The 23,674-nt window shown below is 44.8% G+C and overlaps 1 protein-coding gene across 1 annotated transcript in view; it reads left to right on the top strand.

The window, feature by feature from the left end:
- The window catches only part of LOC147663467 (transmembrane protein 176A-like), a 64,222-nt gene that overhangs the window by 24,013 nt on the left and 16,535 nt on the right, over positions 1–23,674 (top strand). The window contains exons 2-6 of the mRNA XM_086950427.1: positions 1,001–1,243; positions 3,826–3,936; positions 8,373–8,429; positions 19,702–19,935; positions 20,785–20,904. Coding sequence (XP_086806553.1) covers positions 1,001–1,243; positions 3,826–3,936; positions 8,373–8,429; positions 19,702–19,935; positions 20,785–20,904 — 765 coding nt within the window. The remainder of the gene's footprint in view (positions 1–1,000; positions 1,244–3,825; positions 3,937–8,372; positions 8,430–19,701; positions 19,936–20,784; positions 20,905–23,674) is intronic.

Below are 23,674 nucleotides of genomic sequence, written 5' to 3'. Positions count from 1 at the left end.
AGAAATAGAGAGAGGGAGAAAGAGAAAGAGAGAGAGAGAAAGAGAGAGAGAGTGAGGCAGAGAGATTGGGAAAGAGAGAGAGACAGCGAGAGAGAGAAAGGGAGAGAGAAAGAGACAGAGAGAGAGACATATAGAGAGAAAGAAATAGAGGGAGCAGAGAAAGAGAGAGAGAGAAAGAGACAGAGAGAGAGAGAGACATAGAGAGAGAGAAAGAAATAGAGAAAGAGAGAGAGATAAAGAGAAAGTTAGAGAGACATAGAGAGAGAAAGAAATAGAGAGAGGGAGAAAGAGAGAAAGAGAGCGAGGGACAGAGAGAGAGAGAGAGAGAGACAGAGTGAGAGACGTAGAGAGAGAGAGTAAGAGACAGAGGGACATAGAGAGAGAGAAAAAGAGAGAGAGGGAGAAACAAAGAGACAGCGAGAGAGACATAAAGAGTGAGAAAGAAAGAAAGAGACGGAGAAAGAGAGAGAGAGAGAGAAAGAGAGAGAGAGAGAGACATGGAGAGAGAGGGAGGGACGAAGATATAGAGAGAGTGAGCGAGAGACAGAGAGAGAGCGAGAAAGAGAGGGACAGAGAGAGAGGCACATAGAAAGAGAGACAAAGAGAGAGACAGAGAGAGAGGAAGAGAGAGAGAGAAAGAGACAGATAGGGAAAAAGACCGAGAGAGAGACATAGAGAGAGGAAGAAAGAGAGAGAGAGTGACGGAGATCTTGTCCGCTGAAATATAAATTCCGTAGGATATAATGAGATGTATATTTCGGCAGACAGGATATCGGCCACCGTTGTGATGGAGTAACCAGTCCGTCAAGATCTAAATCAGGCCCCTAGTTTGCCTACTGTCGTCGTTCCACTTTAGTCTTAACTGACGTTAGCTCAGGTTGAGCCGATCCTCGGAGGTGCCTGAGGGGCCATTGGTTGGGTCGTTCACCTCCACCGGTCTTGGGTTTACTTTCTACCCGTGATGAATCTTTGTCTGATCTCATGCTCTTTCCCCATCCAGGAGAGCGCCATGGCTTCCAACGTTAATATAAAAGTGAACGGGGTTGAGGTGACCAGTGACTGCTCCAAGCCCACCGTGATTAACATCAACTTTACCCAGCCGCAAGCGCCGTCCTGCTTCATGGAATCGTTGAAGTATCTGGGGAAGGGTCTGAAGCCTGTCGGAGATCGCCTGAGAGCCCAGACGAGGACCAGTGGGACCACATCTGTGAGCGTAGTTACGAGAGTCAAGTATGGAATCGAGGTAAGCCGTGGTCTTCAACAGTGGGTCATAGAGTCAATGACCGGTGTTATGGATCTTGGGGAGAACCATGGAAAGGGAGACATCGGAACCAGTAGACGATACAGACAGGGAGAATATCATGAACACTTGGGGCGTCATTTATGAGGAATTGGCGTAGGGCAGCTCCACGTCTTCTTGCGTCGCTGCCCTTTGCCAATGTGCAAGGACAGGAATGAAACATGTTTGTAAAATATGGTCCATTCCTGTCCTTTCCACCTGTGCTTGTGCACAATTTGCTGCCCAGCGCCAATGTAGGCCCCATGCATCATGTTGCAAGGGTGCTTCCGTTGTAGACTGGATTTCTTTGTGTGCAGGAAGGGGCACCTTCCTGCACAAAAACAATCCTGAGAAGTGTTTTCCACTTCCTATGCATGCTGCCGAATGCAGCCCACATAGAAAGAAGAAATAATTAGGAGAAATAAAAACATTTGTCCTCATTAAGGGCCAGATGTAGGAAGGCGAATACCGGTCGGTAACGGACGATTTCGGCCGTTACCGACCGGTATTTGGAGTTTGGAATGTAGGGGCATGTTAAAATACAGATTCGGTAATTTTACCGAATAGGTAATTTTACCGATTCGGTAAAATACAGATTCGGTAAAATTACCGAATCTGTATCTTGACATGTAGGTAGCACTGTATTTACCACCAACAAGAAGTTGGTGGTAAATAATGAAAACCCTTTAAAAAGCATTTTTTTTTGCTTTTAAAACTGCCATGTTGCAGACATACATGCCCTAAGGGCATGTATGTCTGCAACATGTGCACCCATGCACAATTGAGGGGTGCAACAGGGTGTCAAAGTGACACCCTGCCACCCTTCTATGTTTCCCCCAATTACTGAATTGGTATTTACCGATTCGGTAATTGACATGCATTCCTATGGGCCTCCAGGCCCATAGGAATGAATGGCAATTACTGAATCGGTAAATACCGATTCGGTAATTACCGAATCATACCGATTCGGTATTTAAATCAGTAACATTACCTACATCCCGATTGCCAGTTCTTAAACACCGAATCAGTATGATTCGGTATTTAAGAATCGGTAATCTGGGATTACCTACATCGGGCCCTAAGTCTCACCTCAGTCGCATAAGGAGTTCACATTCCTGGTGTGTACATGATTTTGTAAATCTGGGGCAGCATCAAAACCCATGGGAAGTTGTGTGGGAAAACCCACCGCAATGCCCATGGAACGCCTCCTGGGAGCAGAATAAGGCAACGCAGCGATTTGCCCTGCGTTGTCTTACTTAAGATTTATGAGGCCACTCAAAGCGCGCAGGGAGGCTTTGCATGGCTTCATAAATCGGATTGATAGCCCTAGGTCATGATAGTACCACTTTACGTGGTGCAAAAGTAACGCAGGGCTCTCATATTTACACACCCAGGTGTGCAGACCCATGGGTTGTTTGTGGTGATAGGTACCAGACATGGTTGGAAATGATAGAGTTAAGGGAAAGTGAAGGACTATGGGATAGAAAAGGCAATGAAACTTCCTGAGAGAAAAGACAGAAGTGTCAGAACCTAAGACATGGCATAAGTGGGTCGAAAGCGAATACTGATGACATCAGGAGAGGCAAGAACGACTGAATCGTAGACAATAGTGGTCATGGTCAAGCATGAGAGGGGGTGGCGGAGCAATGTGAGTGAGTGAATGAACAAACGTGTCATGGAAGAAGGTTTCAGATGATGGAAACATGGCGGAGATGGACTAAAGGGTAAAGTCTGTAATATTATGATTGGAGTAAGTATGGATAAGGAGAGGGAACATGAAAGAGGAGTAGAAAGAGGGAGAATTGATGACTCGGACCTAATTTAGATGGTGGTGAGCAGGTTACTTCATCAACGGTGACGGATATACTGTCCGCGTAAATATAAATCCTATTACATCCTGTGGGATTCATATTTCCGCGGACGGGATCTTTGTCCCCGTTGTGACGGTGTGACCCGTCCACCAAGATCTAAATCCGTCCCGTCATGTAAATACAGTTGGAAAGCTCGTTACAATGAAGTGGATTAGTGAAGAGGTCACAGAAGGATCATTGATCATCTTGTGAAGTAGTGTGGCTCACTGGTTAGAGGCGGCAGACCCGAGAGCACAGGACGGCCCGGGACCAGGGTTCGATTCCCGGCGCGGCAGGTTTCTGGACCAGGGCCAGCGGACTCGATAATTCTCTCGCCTCGGTGCCCACTCTGATCAGCGATCACACTCGGCAACTCTGGGCATTAGCTTGCCTCATCTTCACTAACGGCCCCACCAGACCGCCGGGGATGCCTGGTCTCACCCTGGAGATACCCATTAAGGGACCATCTCTCAGGGAAGCCAGGAAGGGTTTCGCAGTGGTCGAAGTGCCTTGGGACCCTCCGGGTAAGTAGTGCGCTATATAAATGCCTATACATTTACATTACATTTACCTTTACATTGGAAGTTTAAGCATTAGGCAGAGAAGTTGAGTTACTGAGTGATTTCATTCAGGACTTCTTGAGACTGGTAAGTGGTTTTGTTCTTGAGGCTGATCTTTTTCTTCTGATTTCTGCAGGCTGCTCGGATTGTGGTCGCCTTGGCTTCCATCTCCCTGGGAGTCGTCCTCTGCCTGGTGCATGAAAGCTTATCCTATAGGAAGGGGGTCGCCTTTTGGACAGGAGTTCCGGTGAGTGTTGAGTGGCTGCTTGAGGGGTGGCCGGGAGCTGTCTGCAGGATGTACAGTTAGATGACCAACATCTATAGCTCAATGAGGACTCTTCCACTAAGCTCTGAACCCGGCTAAAGTAGGCAGCAGCTGGTAGTGTCTGGGTGCGCTAGTCGCACTTTAAGGCGCTGGCTCAAATTTTTGATAGAGATGGAGTGCCATATTCACTCCACCATCTGCAGTCCAGTGGGGAAGAGACACTCGTTGTTTGTCGATGAGGTGAAAGCAGCTACACAACAGATGCACACTGTAAACTCAGACGACAAATTCAAGAAACAGGAAGGTGTCTCGATGACGACACGTTGAAGAAACCATGGAAGGATCTGACTAAGAATTGTACGACTGCGCTGTGCTGATGTCTAATATTAGGGACATGCGTAGGGCGATAATGAGGAAGCGAAACTTCAATAAGGAATATGTAAAGTGTATCTTGTTATCCTATAGAACCCTACAGCAGCTACTCTAAATGACCAATAGTTAGACATATCCTTTCTCAGTAGAAGATACACATTTCCAACTGGATCTCTCTGAAGAAATTCACAAGTTTCCCTTTTAAGGGCAATGGCATAAATTATTCTTACTGTTCACTTAGGGATTCTTACTACTTGTCTTAGAAACTCTTAGAATTCCAAGAGGAATTATTTAAGCATTAGTGAAGAATCGACACACACCCTCCCAATCACCCAACGGTTGTACCACAGACTGTAGATATTCCTATAAGACCCTCGGTCTATCAGAGATACATGGGCAGTTGTCACCGTTAGTATGTTTTATGTCTAGGATCAGACCCGGAATGTTAGATGGGCACGCGCTCTCACAAAGATGGCTGCTGCACGTGCCATGCATGCAGTTGTAGCAAACAGCACGCGCTGCAGCAAACAGCTTGAAGAGTACAGGGTAAGTACTAAAGTGCTTTATCACCTGCAGTAACATAACATTGTGATTAGTTCAAACACGTTGTAGACGCGCATGACGCCGAGCCTTTATAGATGTCCACTATACATTGCATCCAATAAGTTGCTTTCTCAGTCTCAATCACAAAGAATCCCAGTTAGGATGCACCATGGCCCGAAAAAAGAAAGATATTGATGTGCTTTTAAAGATACCTACATCTATATACATTTGTCTCGTGAAATGGTTCATATATTCCTCATGATACAGAGATGTTCTGCAGTAAAATGAACCTGGTCTATGTAACTTCTTATTAAGCAGTGAATGCACTGCTCATGTTGTCAGGAAGACCAAAGTTCTGAAAAGAAATGCTAAAGAACTGAAGTGACTTGAAAAATCTTATTGATGATGATATCAGATGAGCTGAATGTCCATAATGATCTCACATAACCCTCAGATCATCAGACCGATTGATTCGATGTAATAATCTCATTGCGTCAAACTGAATGACAATGCATTCATTACAGTAGGAGATGTAAGGGTACCTTTAGCACAGTAGGGTAACCAGCGATTTAAGTTAAGGATATGTTTTGCAGCCGAGGATGCACAAAGAAGAGACATGATCCACAAGGCGTGAGTAGAGGATCCCATTTCATCCACATGAAGAAGGATCTGCATATCATCTGCATAAGACAGAAGTGCAGTGCAAACTGGGTGATCTGATGAGCTAGAAGTAGCGTATATAACGAAATGTAGGTATTAAATAAGGCTGGGCTCAGGACCAAGGCTCAAGAACTCCACAGCAGATGGAGTGAATAAGAGCAATGTGACCCAATTCCGGGCCATTAGTTCGGCGTCACACTCGGAAACAGCATCGCACTGTGGTATGAATGATGTTGACGAATGCTGCAGCCAGGTTCAACTAGATCAGGCGCCCACACATCAACTTCTTGGAAATAAGGGAGAGAGTGGGTTGCAGGAAGGAAGCTGTGCTGCATTTACACCTATGAAGGTGATACATATGCAGGAGATGCTGCAATTGAGTTGCTAGGAGACCCTTAATAGCTTCACACTGTGATTTGAGTTGGAAACTGGTCAAAGTTCAAGGATTCTGATGGTTTAATGAAGGTTTTTTTTATTAACTAAACAGGAGCAGTAGCATTCGGTAAAGCAGTATTGATTAAGCATTGACTAGCAGGCGCTGGGTGCTCTGATAAGCTTCAAGACTGTGCCCGACAGACATCCAACGGGGAGCCTCTGGAGCTTTTACTCATTACCAGATCAATAGTCTTCATCAGGATGAGTCTGGAGACCCGACTAAGCGACCTGAGGTTTGGAGGTTCTAGATATGTACCCAGGCCTGAAACCCCTCCCTCCCTTGACACGAAACTATCAAGTGCTCAAGAGTTAGATTGTATATTGGCCCTAGTAGCTACAATTTTGTAAACATTTCAAAGTTAACCCAAAACTATTGAGTGTTCAAGGCTTAGAGTATTGGTCTTAATAGCCACAATGTTGTAAACACTTTAAAGTTCTGGCTGTCACCAGGGCTTAAAGTGGGGAAGGCCCCATCAGGTCTTAGTCCCTGCAGTCATTAAAAACTGACTTTGAAACAAGTGCTTATCTGGCCCTGTACTGATGTCTTTTACAGGGAAAAAGACTTATCAAGTTCTCAAAATCAGTATCTCAACAATGACTGTACAAACCATTAAGGTAATCCAGCGAGGTAACTCCTGTTTACATTTCAGGTTTTAGTTCATTTACTTCCCTAAGACTATTCGCTTGTTCCGCGATGCTGTTTTACTGTAGTTTTTCATGCAGTATATTAACCTTGTACAGTGCGTGCTGTGAACTGGGCCACCCAATGACTGCAATTGAAAGAAAGCTGCAGGTACATGGACTCTGTGCTGGAAAGCTCAGAAAAATCATTGAAAATCACTTAAAGCCCTGGTGACCGCCAGAACTTTAAAAAGTAGAAACATCGTTGGTCCATATACTATCTGAATCTTGAGCACTGGATAGTTTGGTGTCAATGTGAGAAAAGAGAGGGGGTTCGGAACTGGGTGCGGATCTAGAGCCTGTGGTCGCTCATTGGTTCTCCAGGATTCCTACTGATGGAGAATATTGATCTGGTAAAGAGTATGAACACTAGCAGCCCCCAATGGATGGCTGCCCGAGCAAAATCCTGTAGCAGTTATCAGAGCATGTAGCGCCTCCTCGTCAGTGCTTAATCAATAACGCTCTTCCGCGTGCTATTAATGATTAAAAACGTTGTGATTCATCCTTGTTCATCGAAACCGTCTTCAAAGACAAAATAATCCCTGCATTTTGACCAGTTTTCGACTGAAATCACTGTGCGAAGCTATTGAGAGTGCCTTCGCGAGTCATTCGTAGGGTTTCCTGCATACGCATTTCGCAGGCGTAAAGGCAGCACACATTCCTGTCGGGGAAGGAATGTTTTGAATATGAGCTCTGTGGAGGTCTATCGTGAAAGAACTTGACATTAACCTGGATGCACATGGAAACCTTCCCATTGCATCACCACAAGTGACTGGGATAAGAATTTGTTGTCTGCACCACAGCTGAGATGGATATTACCAAGAATGGAGTGCAAGGGACATGTTAAGCTCACAGAGGTGGAACTGTACACGAGTGGGCGAGCAGGGCTCTACTCCAAGGACTAAGATTAAATGGTTTGGTCCCCCTATTGATTATCAAAACACAATATGCCGTAACCACCACTGATCTGCCAGAAGTACAAGCTCCTTACTGCTTCAGCAGGAAAAACTCAAGAAAAAGAAAACCTTCAGCCAACCCTTCTCCCGAATGGCCTAAAAAATCTGGAACTCTCTCCCTACTGAAATCAGATGGAACCAATCCACATACATCTTCTTGTTCTATACCAAGCATCTTCATGATGGCTAAAGTCCGCGTTAAGGGTTTTTATTTTGCTTTTGTTTTAGTGAAGGGTCTTGTATTGCTTTCAAAATAGGATTGTGATATCTGAACAGAAACCAGCTCAGTGAAATTGTGCCATCTCCATTTATTCACATCATATTAATTAACATTGGATGGTTTATTAGTGTTTGCTTTAATAGTCTTTAAAGAGAGACAGAGTCTCTCACCCTTGGCACGTGCAGGGGATAGTTATCAGGCTCCGCAAGCATGTCTACTGTTCGGTGTCTGATCATGCGCCCCCATCTTTGTGAAGGTAAAGTAAAATTTGGCAGCATCCACATTTTGTTAACATTGCAATTTTTGTTTTGTTTCAAAAATAGGTTTATTTGAAAATAGAAATCAAATAACAGTACTTCATACAAAGAATCTATAAAGATTTCATAGGTAACAATGCTAATTTTTTATTGTCTGGGAGTAAATTGCAGCGCTTGCTAATGATGACAACTACTTTATGATGAGTGGATATGGGCTTTGTTTCTTACTGGATCACAGACAAAAAAGTGCAAGGTTTATCACGTGTTCTGATATTTGATTTTTCTTTTCTGTAGTTCCTGCTGTCTGGAATCCTGTCCCTTGTTAAGGAGAGCACCTCATCACGTTTTTGGGTAGGTCACAGGTTTGATTGTGTTTGTCAGTAGCCATTTCCCTTGTCCAGGGAACATTACCTAAGAGGTTACTTGGGCTACAACTACTGTACTACATCACCCACTACCTTCTCCACAATTGCCTCCAGGTGCCCTGAAGAACAAGTGATCCCTCTGTACCATCCCTACCCTCTCCAGCCGCCACTCCATGTGCCGAGGGTCCTGTGGTCATCAGAATGGTCTCCGCCAGTACCTTAGGCATGTCCGTTGTACAGGGGTCTGACGTCCCTGCTCCTCACCTGTCCTTCTAGATGCCACAAACTCTGTAATTTGTATTTTAAACTTAGGGGGCATATTAGCAAGGTATTGCGATACTTAACAATAAACGCACTAAGCGCGTTTTGCGATATCACTGCCTATCGCTGGATATGTTAGCGGAGAAAACATGCTATTAGCAACGTTTATCGCCATTGTGCTAATATATTCAGCGATAGCGGCGAAATGCCTGAATATCGCTGGAAATCCAGCGATATTCATGCATTAACGCCAATGGTGACTTAACCTGACAATCCACCTCCCATTGGATAAACAGGTAAATCATGTTTTTAGCAGGTGTTAGATTCTAGCGATAATCTCGCTTAGCACGACTTTTTTTTATCGCAAAGCCTGCGTTGCTAATAGGCGATAGCTGTGTTAGCGACTGCTTTCAGTCGCTCACAGTTTGGGTACGCCCACTTTGCATGTCATTAGCGATAAATATCGCTGTTATGCAAAGCGGGCCCCAAGCCAGTCGCTATCGCCTGAAAGCTGTCGCTAACTGCTGTTAGTGACAGCTTGCTGATAGAGCGATAAAAATATCGCCGCTTTAGCGGCAGAAAGTGCCCTTGCTAATATGCCCCTTAGTAATCACAACAAACTCTGAAGCTAGCAAAGTCCTCAAAGAAATGAGGGTTGCTCCTGTTCCAGCAAAGCAAGGGGTTGGGTTGGTTCACCACATTAACCAAGGCCATTCCACCCATAGGTGGGATGGCCTTGGTTAACTTGGATAATTTGGTTCTCGCTTCTTTCTATTGGCATCCTGCCAACTTTTCTATCTTGTGGTGCTTCTGCCTCCATCTAGTCTCCACTCACTCCTAAATACAGCACCACTCACCCTAACCAGTACCTATCCACTCTGCTCCCTATAATGTTGTAAATATATTTACAAACAAATTACTACTTTCACCACTACGGCTCGCAGTTGATATAGGCCACAAGTACATTCAAAGACACACACTCCGTTTGAACACCAAGTAAATATCTACCTTCCTTATATAATGTCCATATCATCGATGTAAAAGTCTCATCTTTAAATATCAAAGGCATCAATAACCCATTGAAGTGCCAATAATCCACTCCTACTGCCACAGACTGGAAGGATCTCTGGTCTACCTTAAGGAGACGAGGATTGAGGTGGGCGAGGCGATCCACATGAGAAACAGATGGAGAAGTGACTTTACATGCTCAAAAGATGGGATTAACAGCCTGGTTACATCATTTCATCCCACTCTGCTTTCTTCTGCTCCCATTTATCAGAGCTTTTTAATTCTCTCTTCTTACGGCAAATGTTGCTACTGTGTGTAAGCATCCTAATGTACCCCCCTGCATTAGTAACCCTTGGCTGACCCCTAGGTTCTTGCCAATTTTTGCTTCTTTTTTAGCCAATATTCTTGAAAATCTCATCAAGGTGCTGCCGTCCTCATATTTGGAGCTGACCAATGTTTTGGATCCATCAAAGTCAGGATTCAGGGCTTGACAGAGCACCAAAACGTCCCTCCTAGCGGGTACTGATAAGATTAGGTTGGGTTTGGAAGGCGGCATGTCAACTTTACTTGTTCTATTCGACCTCTCTGCCGCTTTCGATGGTGTTGCATAACATGGTGATCCAAAGATTACACGAGATCGAGCTCGTTTCCAAAACTCTGAGCGGGCATCAATCATCTCTTTCAGAAGGAATTCAATCTATTCAATTCTCACCGTTTAAGTTGACCCTGTCTTGACCCCATGAGGGGTGCCGCAGTGGCCGTCTCCGAGCCCCACACTCTGTAGTAGCTACATGACCCCTTTGGCTGATATCCTCAGAACCTTTGGGTTTGAGATTCTATCATACGCTGATGATGCAGAGCTTTAAATCTCCAGTGAGTTCAATTCTCTTAGTTCCATGAGGAGTACGTTCTGCGGATGTCTATGTTCAGTGGCCACATGGATGATGGACAATTGTCTTAAATTGAACGGTGATAAGACTGATATCATATTCTTCGGAAAAGCACATTCTATCTAGTCCCTCAATGGATAGCTGAGCTAGCTTGTTCCTCCCCAATCCATGAAAAGGTAGTAAGAAATTTGAGCATAATGACTGACAACACCCTAACTATCAAGGAACAGATTTACACAGTTTGTGGGTCCTGCTATGATATCCTGCGGATGTTATGCAAAAAGTTTAAACATGGTACCAGTACAATGCAAAAAACTATCACGCTGGTCCTCAATGTGAGTCGCCTGGATTGTGACAATGATTTGTATGCAGGGATTGCTGATTATCTCCTTACCCATCTACAAACTATACAAATCATTGCCGCACAGCTTGTGTGCTGCCTTTCTCTGAGTTCTGCGTCCATTCCCACCCTGAAAGCCCTTCATTGGCTTCCTAACCATATGCACGTCATACCAACCACATCCCTCAAGCCAGAATGTGCGACTGCTCTTTTTCTCATCTGGCTGCCTGGCACTGGAACAATCTTCATGTCGCCATTCAAAGAACTTCAAATCTTCCTGTTTTCAAAGAGCTACTGAAAACGAGGCTGCTTTATGTCAGCTGACCCCTTGGAGGGGCCCGCCTCTGATACTATGGGGCCGATTCACAGAACTAACTTACGACAAAATCCTAAACTTACTACTTTTGGTATTCACAGAAGGCATTTAGTAGTCTTCAATTAGGGTTTTGTCTTAAGACAAAATCCTAACTTAAGTTAAACTTAAGACAAACTTAAGTTAAACTTAAGTTTAATTTAAGACAAAATCCTAATTTAAGACAAAATCCTAACTTAAGACAAAATCTAATTTAAGACTACTAAATGACTTCTGTGAATACCAAAAGTAGTACGTTTAGGATTTTGTCTTAAGTTAGTTCTGTGAATCGGGCCCTCTGTCTTGAAGGCATCAATGGTCTGCCTTGCTGTGCCTCGATATTCCTTCAGGAGCAAGTAAATCCATACGGTAAATCCAGTAGCACTGATCTAAAAACAAGCCAGGAATAACAATTCTAGTGGCGGACAATGATTCTGAAAGAAGATGGCTCCTTGCCGGACCTAATCACCGCTATAGTCTGCCCGCCATCATAATGTGCCTCTAAGTCATGGAGGGCCAGAGGTGGGCCAATTAAAGTTGTAAATCTTATAAATATTTAGGGATTTTTTTGATAATAGAGTTTCGAGTTTTTAAAGATCTAAGGACAAAAACTACTACCTTAATTCATGCTTTTAAATGTCTGCATAAATCATTGAATTGCCAATCATATGATCATCTCCTCAAAGTCATGAGAGCAAAGCTCCAGCCATCTATTACTTACGGCTTACCTATCACCAGAGGAAAGATGCTTAGCTATTGGATCCTTCTGTATTTATGGCTTATAGAGCAACTTTTGGGATCCCCAGGTCAGTGGGTCACGCTGAAATTCGACTGGAGTTTGATCTCCAAAGACAGTGTTGGGTGTCGCAAGGGGCATTTTTGAAATGCATGTATTCTATATTTTCATCTGATCCTTCCTCCTTTGCAAACAACTGCTGGCTTGAAATAACTACATCTGTTTATACTGCTACCTATAGATCCTATATTTCAACCTGTTTACATGAAATTGGCTTACAGATTGGGCTTAACGACCTGCTAATGCCCAATTGAAAATTATTATTTTTAAAAACAAATCAAAGTTAAATCTTTTAATGCAGATAAAATTTCTTTAGCAGCAAAAATTCATGCATGGACTGTGATTAATTCACATCAGTCTTTGCGTATCCAGCCATACCTCAATGCCCACTTTTCGGCTTCAATAAAAAAACTTTTACATTTTTTTATTGGGAATTAACCCAACAAAGCAGGGCACGCAAATTTGGATTCAGCAGTGGCCTAGTACCAACTGTAGACTTTGGGACTGATGTAGGTAAATGTGAAAAACCGATTTCTTAATAGCACATTTTACCGATTCGCTATTAAGAACTCGGTATGTCCTATGTAAGAAAAGATTTGGTAAAAAATACTGAATCCTTAATATTCCTTATTACCGAATTGGTAATTGAGATTCGGTAATAAGGAATACCTATGCGTTCATTCCTATGGGCTTGGAGGCCCATAGGAATGAATGTGAAGACATTCAGTATTAGCGATTCGGTATTACCGAATCGGTAATACCGGGAGGTATTTCAAGGGTGCCAGTGTGTCCAAAGGGCACCCTGTTGCACCCCTGAAATGTGCATGTGTGCACATGTGGCGCACATACATGGCCTAAGGGCATGGATGTGTGCCACATGGCACTTTTTTATTTTTATTTTTATTTTATTTTTAAAGTTTTTATTTTCACTTAAACAAAACATTTAGGACAGTGTTAGCAAAAATTCCGTTACATCATATAGTCTTAGATCTTCGAACACATTGCAGGCATATTACATTTGAAGGGTCATGAATCATTACAGAAAGCAGCATATATCAACATTTCAAAACCCCATCCCCTCACGTCGGCTGTCTAGGAACTGTCTGGGTCTCCACCCTCCCCATCAATACAAGGCGGCTCACAAATATAACCTCGAAATTTGTTCCAGGCCCCCCAGATTCCATCCCATTTCCTCGGGCAACCACGGTGAATAAAAACAGCCTTTTCTGCCACCATTATCTCATCCATATCTCTACACGATTTATTAAGGATCAGGGAAACTGCAGAGCCCCATAACATAGCAATGTTGCGCTTTGCCACCATCATGCCCAACATCACCCAATCTTGCTGTCGGTGGTTCAGGTCATTGGGTTCCCAAACATTCAGTAAGCAGCGACGTGGCTCTGGCAATAAGGATATGTCTATTGCTTGGGAAATCGTGCGCATTACTGCGATCCAGTATGTCGACATATATCTACAGTCCCAGATGGTGTGGAAGAACGTTCCCTCCTCCCCACAGTTACGGAGACAGAACTTATGTGTGGCTTTACCTATTTTGTGAAGGGTTGTTCTCGTGTAATATATACGGGGAGGTACCTTGAGTTGGACCAGCTTTAATCTGGAGGGGATAGCAGTTTCGCGCGGTGAGGAGAGGGCCTCTTGTCATTCGGAGTCATCAAAGGAACCCACCTCCTCAGACCAGGTCTGTTTCAGTTTGGACATCACGTCCGGTAGGTTATTAATAAGTTTCCTATAAGTAAAGGAAGTGGCCTTGTCCGGCATGTGTTCTGAAAGGAGTCTATCTGCAAGCGGGGTCGATTCCTGCAAGACAGTACCCGGCGGTATTGCTGATTGTAACGCATGCTTAATTTGTAGGTATCGAAACATCTCCGTCTGGGACATCTCGTACTGTGTTTGTAGGAGGGCAAAGTCCACCACCGTACCTTTCTTCCAAAGATCACCCACCACCGATATGCCAATGGTGTCCCAAGCCTGGAACCCCGTACTGGTACGGAGGAAGCGCAGTTGAAAGGAATCCCACAAAGGTGTCATTTGGGTGACGGTGCCCGAACACTTAAGCCGTCTATTGGCCTTGTACCATAACTGCACTGTGTGGTGCGTCGGGCCTATCAGTTCCGTGGGGGGACGTCGGGAGTGCAGCAGCTATCGCTTTAAAATAAGCCATAGGGAACCAAGAACGGAGAATTTTCAAGCATGTAAAGGAAACGTGGGAACACCATCATTTTGTACAGTGCCGCCTTACCTAAGAGTGTGAGGGGAAGAGTCTGCCACACCTTAGCGTCACGTTTAAACCTCTCCAGCAGGGGCCAGAGGTTCAGACTGTAGAATTCGTCAGGGTCGGATGTAATAAGGATACCTAGATATTTGAATGAGGTTGCTGCAACCCTTAGGGGGCAACTCAGGGGCAAAACGGGAGGGGGGCCAGCGAGGACATAAAGAACGGACTTATTCCAGTTGATCTTATAACCGGACACTCTGCCGAACAGCTCACACACGTTTAACAGTACAAGAATAGACTTTCTAGGGAAGGTGAGGTATAAAAGTATATCATCCGCGTATAGGGATATACGATCCTCCCAAACAGCGGACCAGCGGTCCCCTTGATAGAGGGCTCCCATCTTACCCAGATTGCGAGAGGTTCTAATAACAGAGCGAACAGCAGGGGTGACAGCGGACACCCCTGCCTTGTGCCACGGCCAAGAGGGAAGTCTCGCGAGATGTGTCCATTGGCAGCGACTTGTGCCAGAGGCTTAGTATATAGCAGATGAATCCAGGCGCAGAATGTGGGGCCAAATCCCATATGTTGGAGCACTGCAAATAAGTAAGGCCATTCTACTGTATCGAACGCCATAGTAGCGTCAAGCGAAAGGATGACAGCAGGTTCCTCAAGAAGTGGCGCCCGTGCCATGACTGCGTGGAGCCGTCAGAGATTAAGGGCCGTGCTCCGGTGCGGCATAAATCCGGATTGATCCGGACCGACCAGTGACGCGAGATGTGGAGTAAGACGTAACGCTAGTAGCTTGGCCAGGATTTTAGGTTCTGCGTTAATGAGAGAGATCGGGCGGTAGGAGGCACAGTCCGTCTCCGGTCTGCCCGGCTTGTGAATCGCGACAATCGTGGCCAAGCGCTGTTCTCTCTGCAGTTCCCCCCTGTCGAGGCTATCAGCTAACATACTCAAGAAAAAGGGGGCCGTCGTTTGCATTGTTCTTTTGTGAAGTTCAACTGGGAGCCCGTTTGGACCCAGCGCCTCACCAGATGCCAGGGCGTAGGTAGCGGCCTGCACCTCCTCAATAGTGATATCAGCCTCCAATAGAAGCGCCGCCTCCGGGGAGAGCTTAGGTATCGTGAGGTCTTTAATGTTGTCATATGCCTCTGCAATCGTATAAGACGCCTGCGGGGCGTAGATTCGTTCATAGTGGTCAGGCAAAATATTAACTATCCCATCAGGGTCAGATACCAATGAGCCCCCGGGGGACTTCAATTGAACAATAACTTTGTTCGCCCGTTCCTTTTTGTGTATGCCAGGCTAGCATCTTCCCCGCTTTATCACCCAGCTCGTATATCCTATGCCGAGTGGCCTGGATCCAAGCGTGTGCCATTTCTCTCTGGAGGGTGAGGACTTCAGTCAGCTTAAGACGAACCATGCGGGCAGCCCCAGGAGACGGGTGGGCCTCCTGGTCCGCGGTGGCTAAGGATAGTTCCGCCTCTACACCGTCCAAGGTTGCGCGCCGCTCCCTCTTGTGCGCTGTGATGGAGGCCATTGCCTGACCCCGGAGGACCACTTTATACGCCTCCCAGAGCGTGCATGTGGAGTCTACCGAGCCTTGATTTTCCTGAAAGAAGTGTTTAGTAGTACGCGCCAGAGCCGACATGATAGGTTCCACCTGGAGAAAGCCGGCGTGCAACGGATACATGCGTCTTCTACCAGCCCGGTGAAGGGTATATTTCAACAATATTGGGGAGTGATCAGATATACCCCTCGGATGTATAAGGACCTCCTCCAAACCCCCAAGAGCGTCCGCGGAGACAAAGAAATAATCAATGCACGTGAGACAGGTGTGTACAGCAGAGTAAAAAGTGAAGCATGTCTCAGCTGGGTGTTTGAATACCCAACTGTCTATGAGACCCAGGGCGTCCGCCAGACCTAGGAGGTATCGCCGACCCTGCATCTCTGCTCGAACAGGGAATCTGGCCAGGGTTCCATCAATAATATCATTAAAATCGCACCCCATTAGGAGTGTCGCAACCGGCAATGTCAGTAGAAATGTTGTGAGGGCAGGATGAGCTTGTGCATGTAGTGCTGGGGGTATGTAGACAGAGACAAGGTTGAACAACTGACCCTCCCATTGACAGGTTAACACTGCAAAGCGGCCCTGGTCATCAACTTGTGTTTGCTGCACCACGAGGGGAAAGTTTTTCCTAATCAGAATTCCCGTACCCCTAGAACCTGAGGAGAACTCCGCGTGGGCCATCATCTTATAACCCCACCTGTCCATTGCTCGGACTGCTGGCCCCACCAAATGCGTTTCCTTCAAAAAGACCACCGCTGGGCCACAGCGCTTCAGATACTGTAGCACCAGACCCCTCTTTACCTTATCCCCTAACCCGCGGACATTCCAGGTAAGCAGAGTGAGGGCTGCCAGAGGAGCCAGTGAGTCCTGTGAATTAAGTTCAGCCATCGACATGGCACTTTTAAAAAAGCAAAAAAGTGCTTTTTTAAAGGAAATCGGTAATTACCACCAAATTGAAGTTGGTGGTAATTACCTATTTCTTAAGGCCCAAAAGCACTCTTAAATGTGCTTTAAGGAATCGGTATGACCGATTCCTTAAATGCAAGAGCAATAAGGAATCGGTATTAAGGAATCGGTATTTCCCGATTCCTTATTTACTGATTCCTTGCTTACATTAGGAATGGCTAAATACCAGTTGGTAACGCTGAAATTTACCGAATTTCGGCGTTCCCGACCGGTATTTAGCCACCTACATCTGGCCCTTTGTGGGTGGCCACATGAATCTCTATTGCATATAGTATGTGTGTGTCCCAATAATCTCAAATTATGTTGCATATTATTAAAACCCTTATTTTTGACGCTTGGGGCAATATCGGCTTGTCAGGCTTTTATTTTATGTCTTTCTAGCAAGTCGATTCCGTAGTTATGTCAACTGATAAAGTTTTTAGCTGCTGCCAAAAAATGTCCGGCATTGATTGTCTAAGGTATACTATAATCAAGTCAAATGGCCCTAAGAGACATTTTTAATACATGGATGCTTTTTAATTGCTTATTTGCATATTATGGCCTCCTGACAGACTTTGGGCCATATGTACAAGGAAGTGGCGACGAGAGGCGTAAGCCTTCCTGACTTAACGCAGGGCTCCGCCACTTCAGAAACGCACGGCTGCAGCATATTTACAAGAATGTGGTGCAGCCTTGCGTTTCCTCCTGCGAAGGTGCTAAGTTTAGCAACTTCCTAAACATGAACAAACCTTGGCATTTTGCTTTTTCCATGTGTGTTGCACAAGGCAGCACACATGGAGAAGTGTGGCTCAATGGTTAGAGCAGCAGACCCTGATGCAGAAGTCTAGCCCGGGACCAGGGTTCAATTCCCACCTCGGCGGGTCTTGGGCTCAATTTCCTCGGACCTGTTAATTCTTGCCTCGGTACCTATTCCAATCATGGAGTCCCACTCTGCACCTCTGGGAAATAGCTTGCTTAATCTCCACAACGGCCCCAACAACGCTAGGATGCCTGGCTTCAACTTGGGGGTACCCAGTAGTGGGCACTTCACAGGGAAAGGCCAGGAAGGGTTCCTCGGCGGTATTCGTACAAGCGCTGAGATGCCTCCGGGTAGTCGTGCGCTATACAAGTACCTCTACATTTACATTTACATTTACATTTTACATTACATTTACATGGAAGAAGCAAAAGCAGGAAGAAATAAAGCATCTCTCTTTGTTTCGCCATGTTAAGACCAGGCTTTACCTGGCCTTAATGTTGGCGCTGCCTTCTGTTTACGCCACCCTTGTACATAGGGGTAGCATCAAAATCAATGAGTGTTGTGGTGGAACGCCCACTGCAACACCCATTGCCCACCCCTTTTACTCTAAGTATAGCATGAAAGGGGGTCATATTTACAAGGCGGCGTAAAGCTACGTTAAGTGGCTTAACGCTGCTTTGTAAATAAGGTGCAGCCCCTATCGCCACCACTGTGTCAATATTAGTGACATTCCTGTGGCAATAGGGGCCTGTACATATGCCCCTTAGTGTCTAATCTGCTATGGTAATCCATTTTAACAACGAAGATGCCGACGCTCCTCTATTACTTGGTTGAACAATGGAAGACACCGATGTACTTCTAGAGCTTGTTTGCACAATGGAATCACTGTTTACCGCTCGTCTGCACTTTAATATGTAATAATCCAGCCTATATCTTTATGGATTCTATAGTTGAGTTATACAGTGATTTATAAGGCTAACTGGATTTTTATTTATAAATTGTTAAAGGATCCTTAATAAAAACTCAAAAAGGGTTTTTTAGTTATGGTATGGCTTGTAATTACAGATTTATCTTTTTATACAAGTAACTACTATTTACAGGAAAATGAGAATGTTTTATATACGGTCTTGTTTCTAAGATGTTTAAATGATTTCGGTTAGTCACACAATAAAGAATGTATTCATTTGCACATGCCTTTGCAGGCCTCTCTCGTGTCTCTTACTTCTACTTCTCTCAGGTCTCTTCTTTCTGCTTCTCATATGTGTCTCTTCTTTATGCTTAAATCATTTGTTTCTCTCTTCACAATCACCCATGTATCTCTGATCCTTATCTCCTCTTATTTCTCTCCCTGCTTCTTCTCTCTTGTGTGTCTTCCTTTCACTTCTCTCATATATCTCTCTTTCACTTCTCTCATGTGGCGCTAACCATCTACCTGCCCTTTAAATCTCTTCCTTCCGCTTCTCTTGTGTCATCCATTTCTCTTCTCTCTTGTGTCTCTTCCTTCTGCTTTGCTCCTGAATCTCTTCTCCTGCTCCTGTTATGTGTCTCCTCTTTACACTCTTATCTTGTGCTCCTTCTGCTACTCTCAGGTGTCTTTCCATTCTTCTTCTCCCTTGTACCTCTCCCTCCTGCTTCTCTCATGTGTCACTTCCATCCTCCTCAGTCATGTGTCTTTTGCTGCCTGTTCTCTCATATGCCTCTTTTTCCCACTTATCTCTTGTGCCACTTCATTCATGTGTCTCTCTCTTCTACTTCTCTCTTGTGCATCTCTCATGTCTCTCATGTCCTCTTCTCTCTTGTGACTCTTCCCTCTGCTTCTCTTATTTGTTTCTCCCTTCTGCTTCTATTCTGTTTCGCCCTTCCACTCCTCTCATGTATTTCTTCCTTTTCTGTCTCTCTTTTTTCTTCTTTCTGCTACTTTCATGTGTCTTTTCCTTGTTCTTCTTTATTGTCTTTCTCCTTTCCGCTCCTTCTGCTTGCTCTTCTTTTTTGTGTTTCTTTCTTCCTCTCCTCTCACATGTCTCTTCCTCCTCCATCTTATAGTTTTTTCTTCCGCTCCTCTCACACGTCTCTCCCTTCTTGCTCCATGTGTAGCAGTGGGTAGCGAGGTTCATGAGCCTCGCCAGCTTCGTGGTGGCCATCGCCGGCATTGTTCTCATCGCACAGGACCTGCAGAGGTGGTCGTGGGACTATGGCTATCAGTGGGATTCCTCATACTTGTGCGATCGACAGCGCAAATTTCGTTCCTATGGAGATTACTACGTGACCAACTCCTACGAGGACTTCTACAATCAGCAGGGATGCAGGGACATCACTGAGAGACTCCTGGTATAACGTCTTCTTTAATTCAAGGCACACGAAGAACACTTTGATCCATTGATATAGTAAAATAGTTGGTTGTCTTCTTCAAAACGCAGATAGTTTGACTTTACTTTCAGCGGTTGCGTCGAACCGCTCTGAGCCTGAGCTATACAACTAAGTTGAGACCTATTGAGAGCGAAACATGTGTCAGGATTTTCTTTTGTTGCACTCCATGTTGAGACATTTTTCTTTAGACATCTTCACATTGAACTACTCTGCCTGGTATCTTGTTCCCTCACTTCCTGTCAAGGTATGGATAGTGTCACTTTAATGCGATGCCTAATGCTATGCCAAACTATAGAGAATGCAGTGAGATCCATGCGGCGCGCAGTGCACCTGCGCTCAACGTTTCTGCTTCTTCCTTCTTGTACTATGTTTGCACCAACACGTTCAGTAGGAGACTGGCACACACCAGACCTCGACCCATGCACAAGTGTTATGATTTGATGAGAGAGCCAAATACAACTAAAATAATTCCTGGGGTCCTCTTAAGTATGTTCTTCTTTAGACTGATTGACAGGGATCTCTGGCGCGAGTGCTTACCCATTGGATTGAGATATTGATAAAGGCCTTGGGATAGGTTTATAGAGTTCCATTGGAACAGCTGCTTGACTGACATCAAGGTAGTGTAGGTGGCTGCCTCTGGTTCAGTCAGATGTATGTATTTATTGTATAAATGAATGGAGATGTCTGAGGTATTGGTTTATGAAGAACCCCCTGTGTTTGTGAGAGGCTTGTGAATGATCAGCTCTTGACAGTGCTTTGACATCATTGCTCCAGTTGGTAACACCTTGTGCTCTCTGTTTCTTCCTGTAGAGCCTCTTCGACGGTGTAAGAGTCCTGCTGCTCCTGGTCACCGTGGCCGGTCTGATTACCTGCACCTGCAGCGTGGCTTGTGATGTGTGGGCCCGCTTCTGCATACCCTGCCTTGGACAGGTACCTACTGTTGGATATGAACCCCTGTGTTGTGTTATGGATGAGGGCTCATACAGACTTGTTGTTAGTGAGACAAGGCAGGTAACATTGAGGGGAGCGGAAACCCAAACCACAGAGGTTGGACTGAAGAGGCCGACAGACAAAAGGGGCAGATGGTGGAATACCTGAGCATACAGATGTAAACCTAATGACATCTGTACAGAGACCAGAGGTGATTCAAGGCTGTCAGAGGCCAAGTCTTTGGTGTCATTCACCGCTTGTATCTTTGAGATCAACACTGAGGCTGAGGTGAAGCTAAAAACACCACAGATATGGATCCAATGGAACCCAGAGTGCCTGGATACCCTTACGGGTGACAAGAAGCACTCTACAGATCTACTGATTGATTGACTAAGAGAGGATAAAAAAGGAACTACATTAAACCTTGCTTATTGATATAGCTTTAAACAAGTTCCCGAAGGGTGGGCAGCCCCAAAGTCCTGGTTCACCTGAGATTGTTTATTTATTTATTTTACAGACTTATAGAGCGCATGGCTGCCCATGGGCGTCCCAGCGCTGATAGACAAGAACCTAGTGAGAAAGTGCTTTATGGGAAAAGCCATGTTTTAAGTGCTCTGCGGAATGAGAGAAGGTTAGGTTGGGCTCTGAGGTTTGGGGGGAGCGAGTTCCAAAGTTTAGCCGCGTTGAATGAAAACAGTCGACCGCCTGAGCGGGCTTTTCTGATCCTGGGTACAGAGGCTAAATTGCAGTTGGAAGAGCGTGTGGGAGATGTGTGGATTATATAATGGTAACCATTGTAAAAATCAAGGGCATTTGTAAGTCTGACAAAAAGGCCAGCCATTCAAGCACTGGGTTCTGCTTGCCATAAATTTACTGAGCTGCTGTTGAGAAGCAGTCCCTCACCTCCTGGTATTAGTGGGTTCTCCTAAAATCACACATAATTTATCAGAGATTGTTCTTGATTTCAAAGCCCCTCGTTACCTTAAAATTCTCGTCTCACACTCTAACTAGCACTGCTGAGTATTCAGATGCTGTTTAAACTTTAGAGAAACTCTATCTAAAAATGCACTGGCCCCTTCCTTCTATCTTCAGTGTTGGGAGGAGCCCATTGGCCATTCCCTCTTCACCATAGATAGGGTTGGCAGGAACTGCTTTACACCTGCAACTGATGGCATTGAACGCAGTTGCAATGTATGAAAACAGAACCTGGAGTTAGAGACATGGGGCCCGATTCACAAAGGTAAACTTAAGCAAAAGTCTATGTTTAGACCTGAAGTCTACGTTCACCTTTGCGAATCGGGCCCAGGGAGCAGTTAGCACAACGCCCATGAAGAGGATATCAAACCTCTTAGTCTCAGGTATGGAACAGCGGTCACTAAGGGTAAAGATCCAACAAAGGAACAATATAATACCAAGGCTCCAAGCTGGAAAATTCTGATATCTTTCTCTGAGTCCTGGTGAGTCATCGATAGTGTGCAAGAGCGTTGATTCTTTAGTGCCGCTCTGCTCTAGCACTCAAGGTAGGACATTTGATTTGTTTTTTAGGAATTCAATGGCACTTCTTTGTCTTCAGGTCCATGAATCAAGGGATTGATACAGTGGAGGAAGAGTTGGCTTTGTAAACATATAGTAACTGTTATCTAATGGAAACATAGATCCACTGATTTTACATGTCTAAATTTCTGTCATCACAAATGGTGCCATTGCAATGAATTCATTTCACGTTGAATCCATAACCTCAAATCACCTAAAAAAATGTAATGCAATGTCTGTCAAATGGAGCTCCTACGATAAGGACCTTCAGAATGAACTTAGGGCTCGATTCACAGAATGAATTTAAGACTCAATCCTAAACTTGCTACTATTTTGGTATTTACAGAATGCACTTACTACTTTTGGTATTCACAGAAGTTAGGATTTTGTCTTAAGTCTGTCTTAAGTTTGTCTTAAGACAAAATCCTAACTTTACCAAAAGTAGTAAGTTCATTCTGTGAATGCCAAAACAGTAGTAAGTTTAGGATTGAGTCTTAAATTCATTCTGTGAATCCGGCCTAAGAGGCAGATTTACTAACGTTTCATGTAACGATGGAGAGAGGGAAAATTTGCTGGACTGCGTGGCATGAATCAGAAACAACAGAAATGTGCAGTACGTACTAAGATATGGGTAATTTCTGCTCTCTCCTAGGACTGGTGCACTATGTTCTGCCTAGCGCCAAGGCTGGCACCTTGCACTGTAGCTCATGGGTGCCTGTGTTTGTGCAGGAAAACACACTGCACTAAAACAATCCTTAGAAGGAATTTCTTCTTTCTATGCATGCTGCAGAATGCAGCATTCCTAGAAAGAGGCAGTAACACTGAGAGATACAGATATTTCTCCTCATTACACCTGCTTCATGGCGGCGTTTCATTTTGACACATTCCGAGATTAACTAGCTTTAGTTAATCTGCGAATGCCCCAAAATACAGAGGAGGATGCAAGGGAACGCCTACGCTCCACTCATGGAATGCCTTCAACAACATCAAAGTAATGCCTTACGTTTTATTTACTAAATCACGCAAAGCCATGCAAAGTGCAAAAAGGATTTTGCATCGGGCTGCATTAGTAATCTCGGGCCTATGTATTTATCCCTAACCCTGGTGCTAACTCAGTGTCAGGACCCTTTATGATACCCGGGTAGGTAGGAAAGGGGGATTCGAGATGAGGGGCTAGGTCTACACAAAGCTGTACTTGAAGCCTAGAAGAAGACGGTGAGGACAGATGCTGACGACT

Source organism: Lissotriton vulgaris, unplaced genomic scaffold (genome assembly GCF_964263255.1).
Source record: "Lissotriton vulgaris unplaced genomic scaffold, aLisVul1.2 SCAFFOLD_904, whole genome shotgun sequence".
Taxonomy (NCBI): Eukaryota; Metazoa; Chordata; class Amphibia; order Caudata; family Salamandridae; genus Lissotriton; species Lissotriton vulgaris.
The sequence above is the reverse complement of the archived record's forward strand: the minus strand, read 5'-3'. Positions and strand labels throughout refer to the sequence as shown.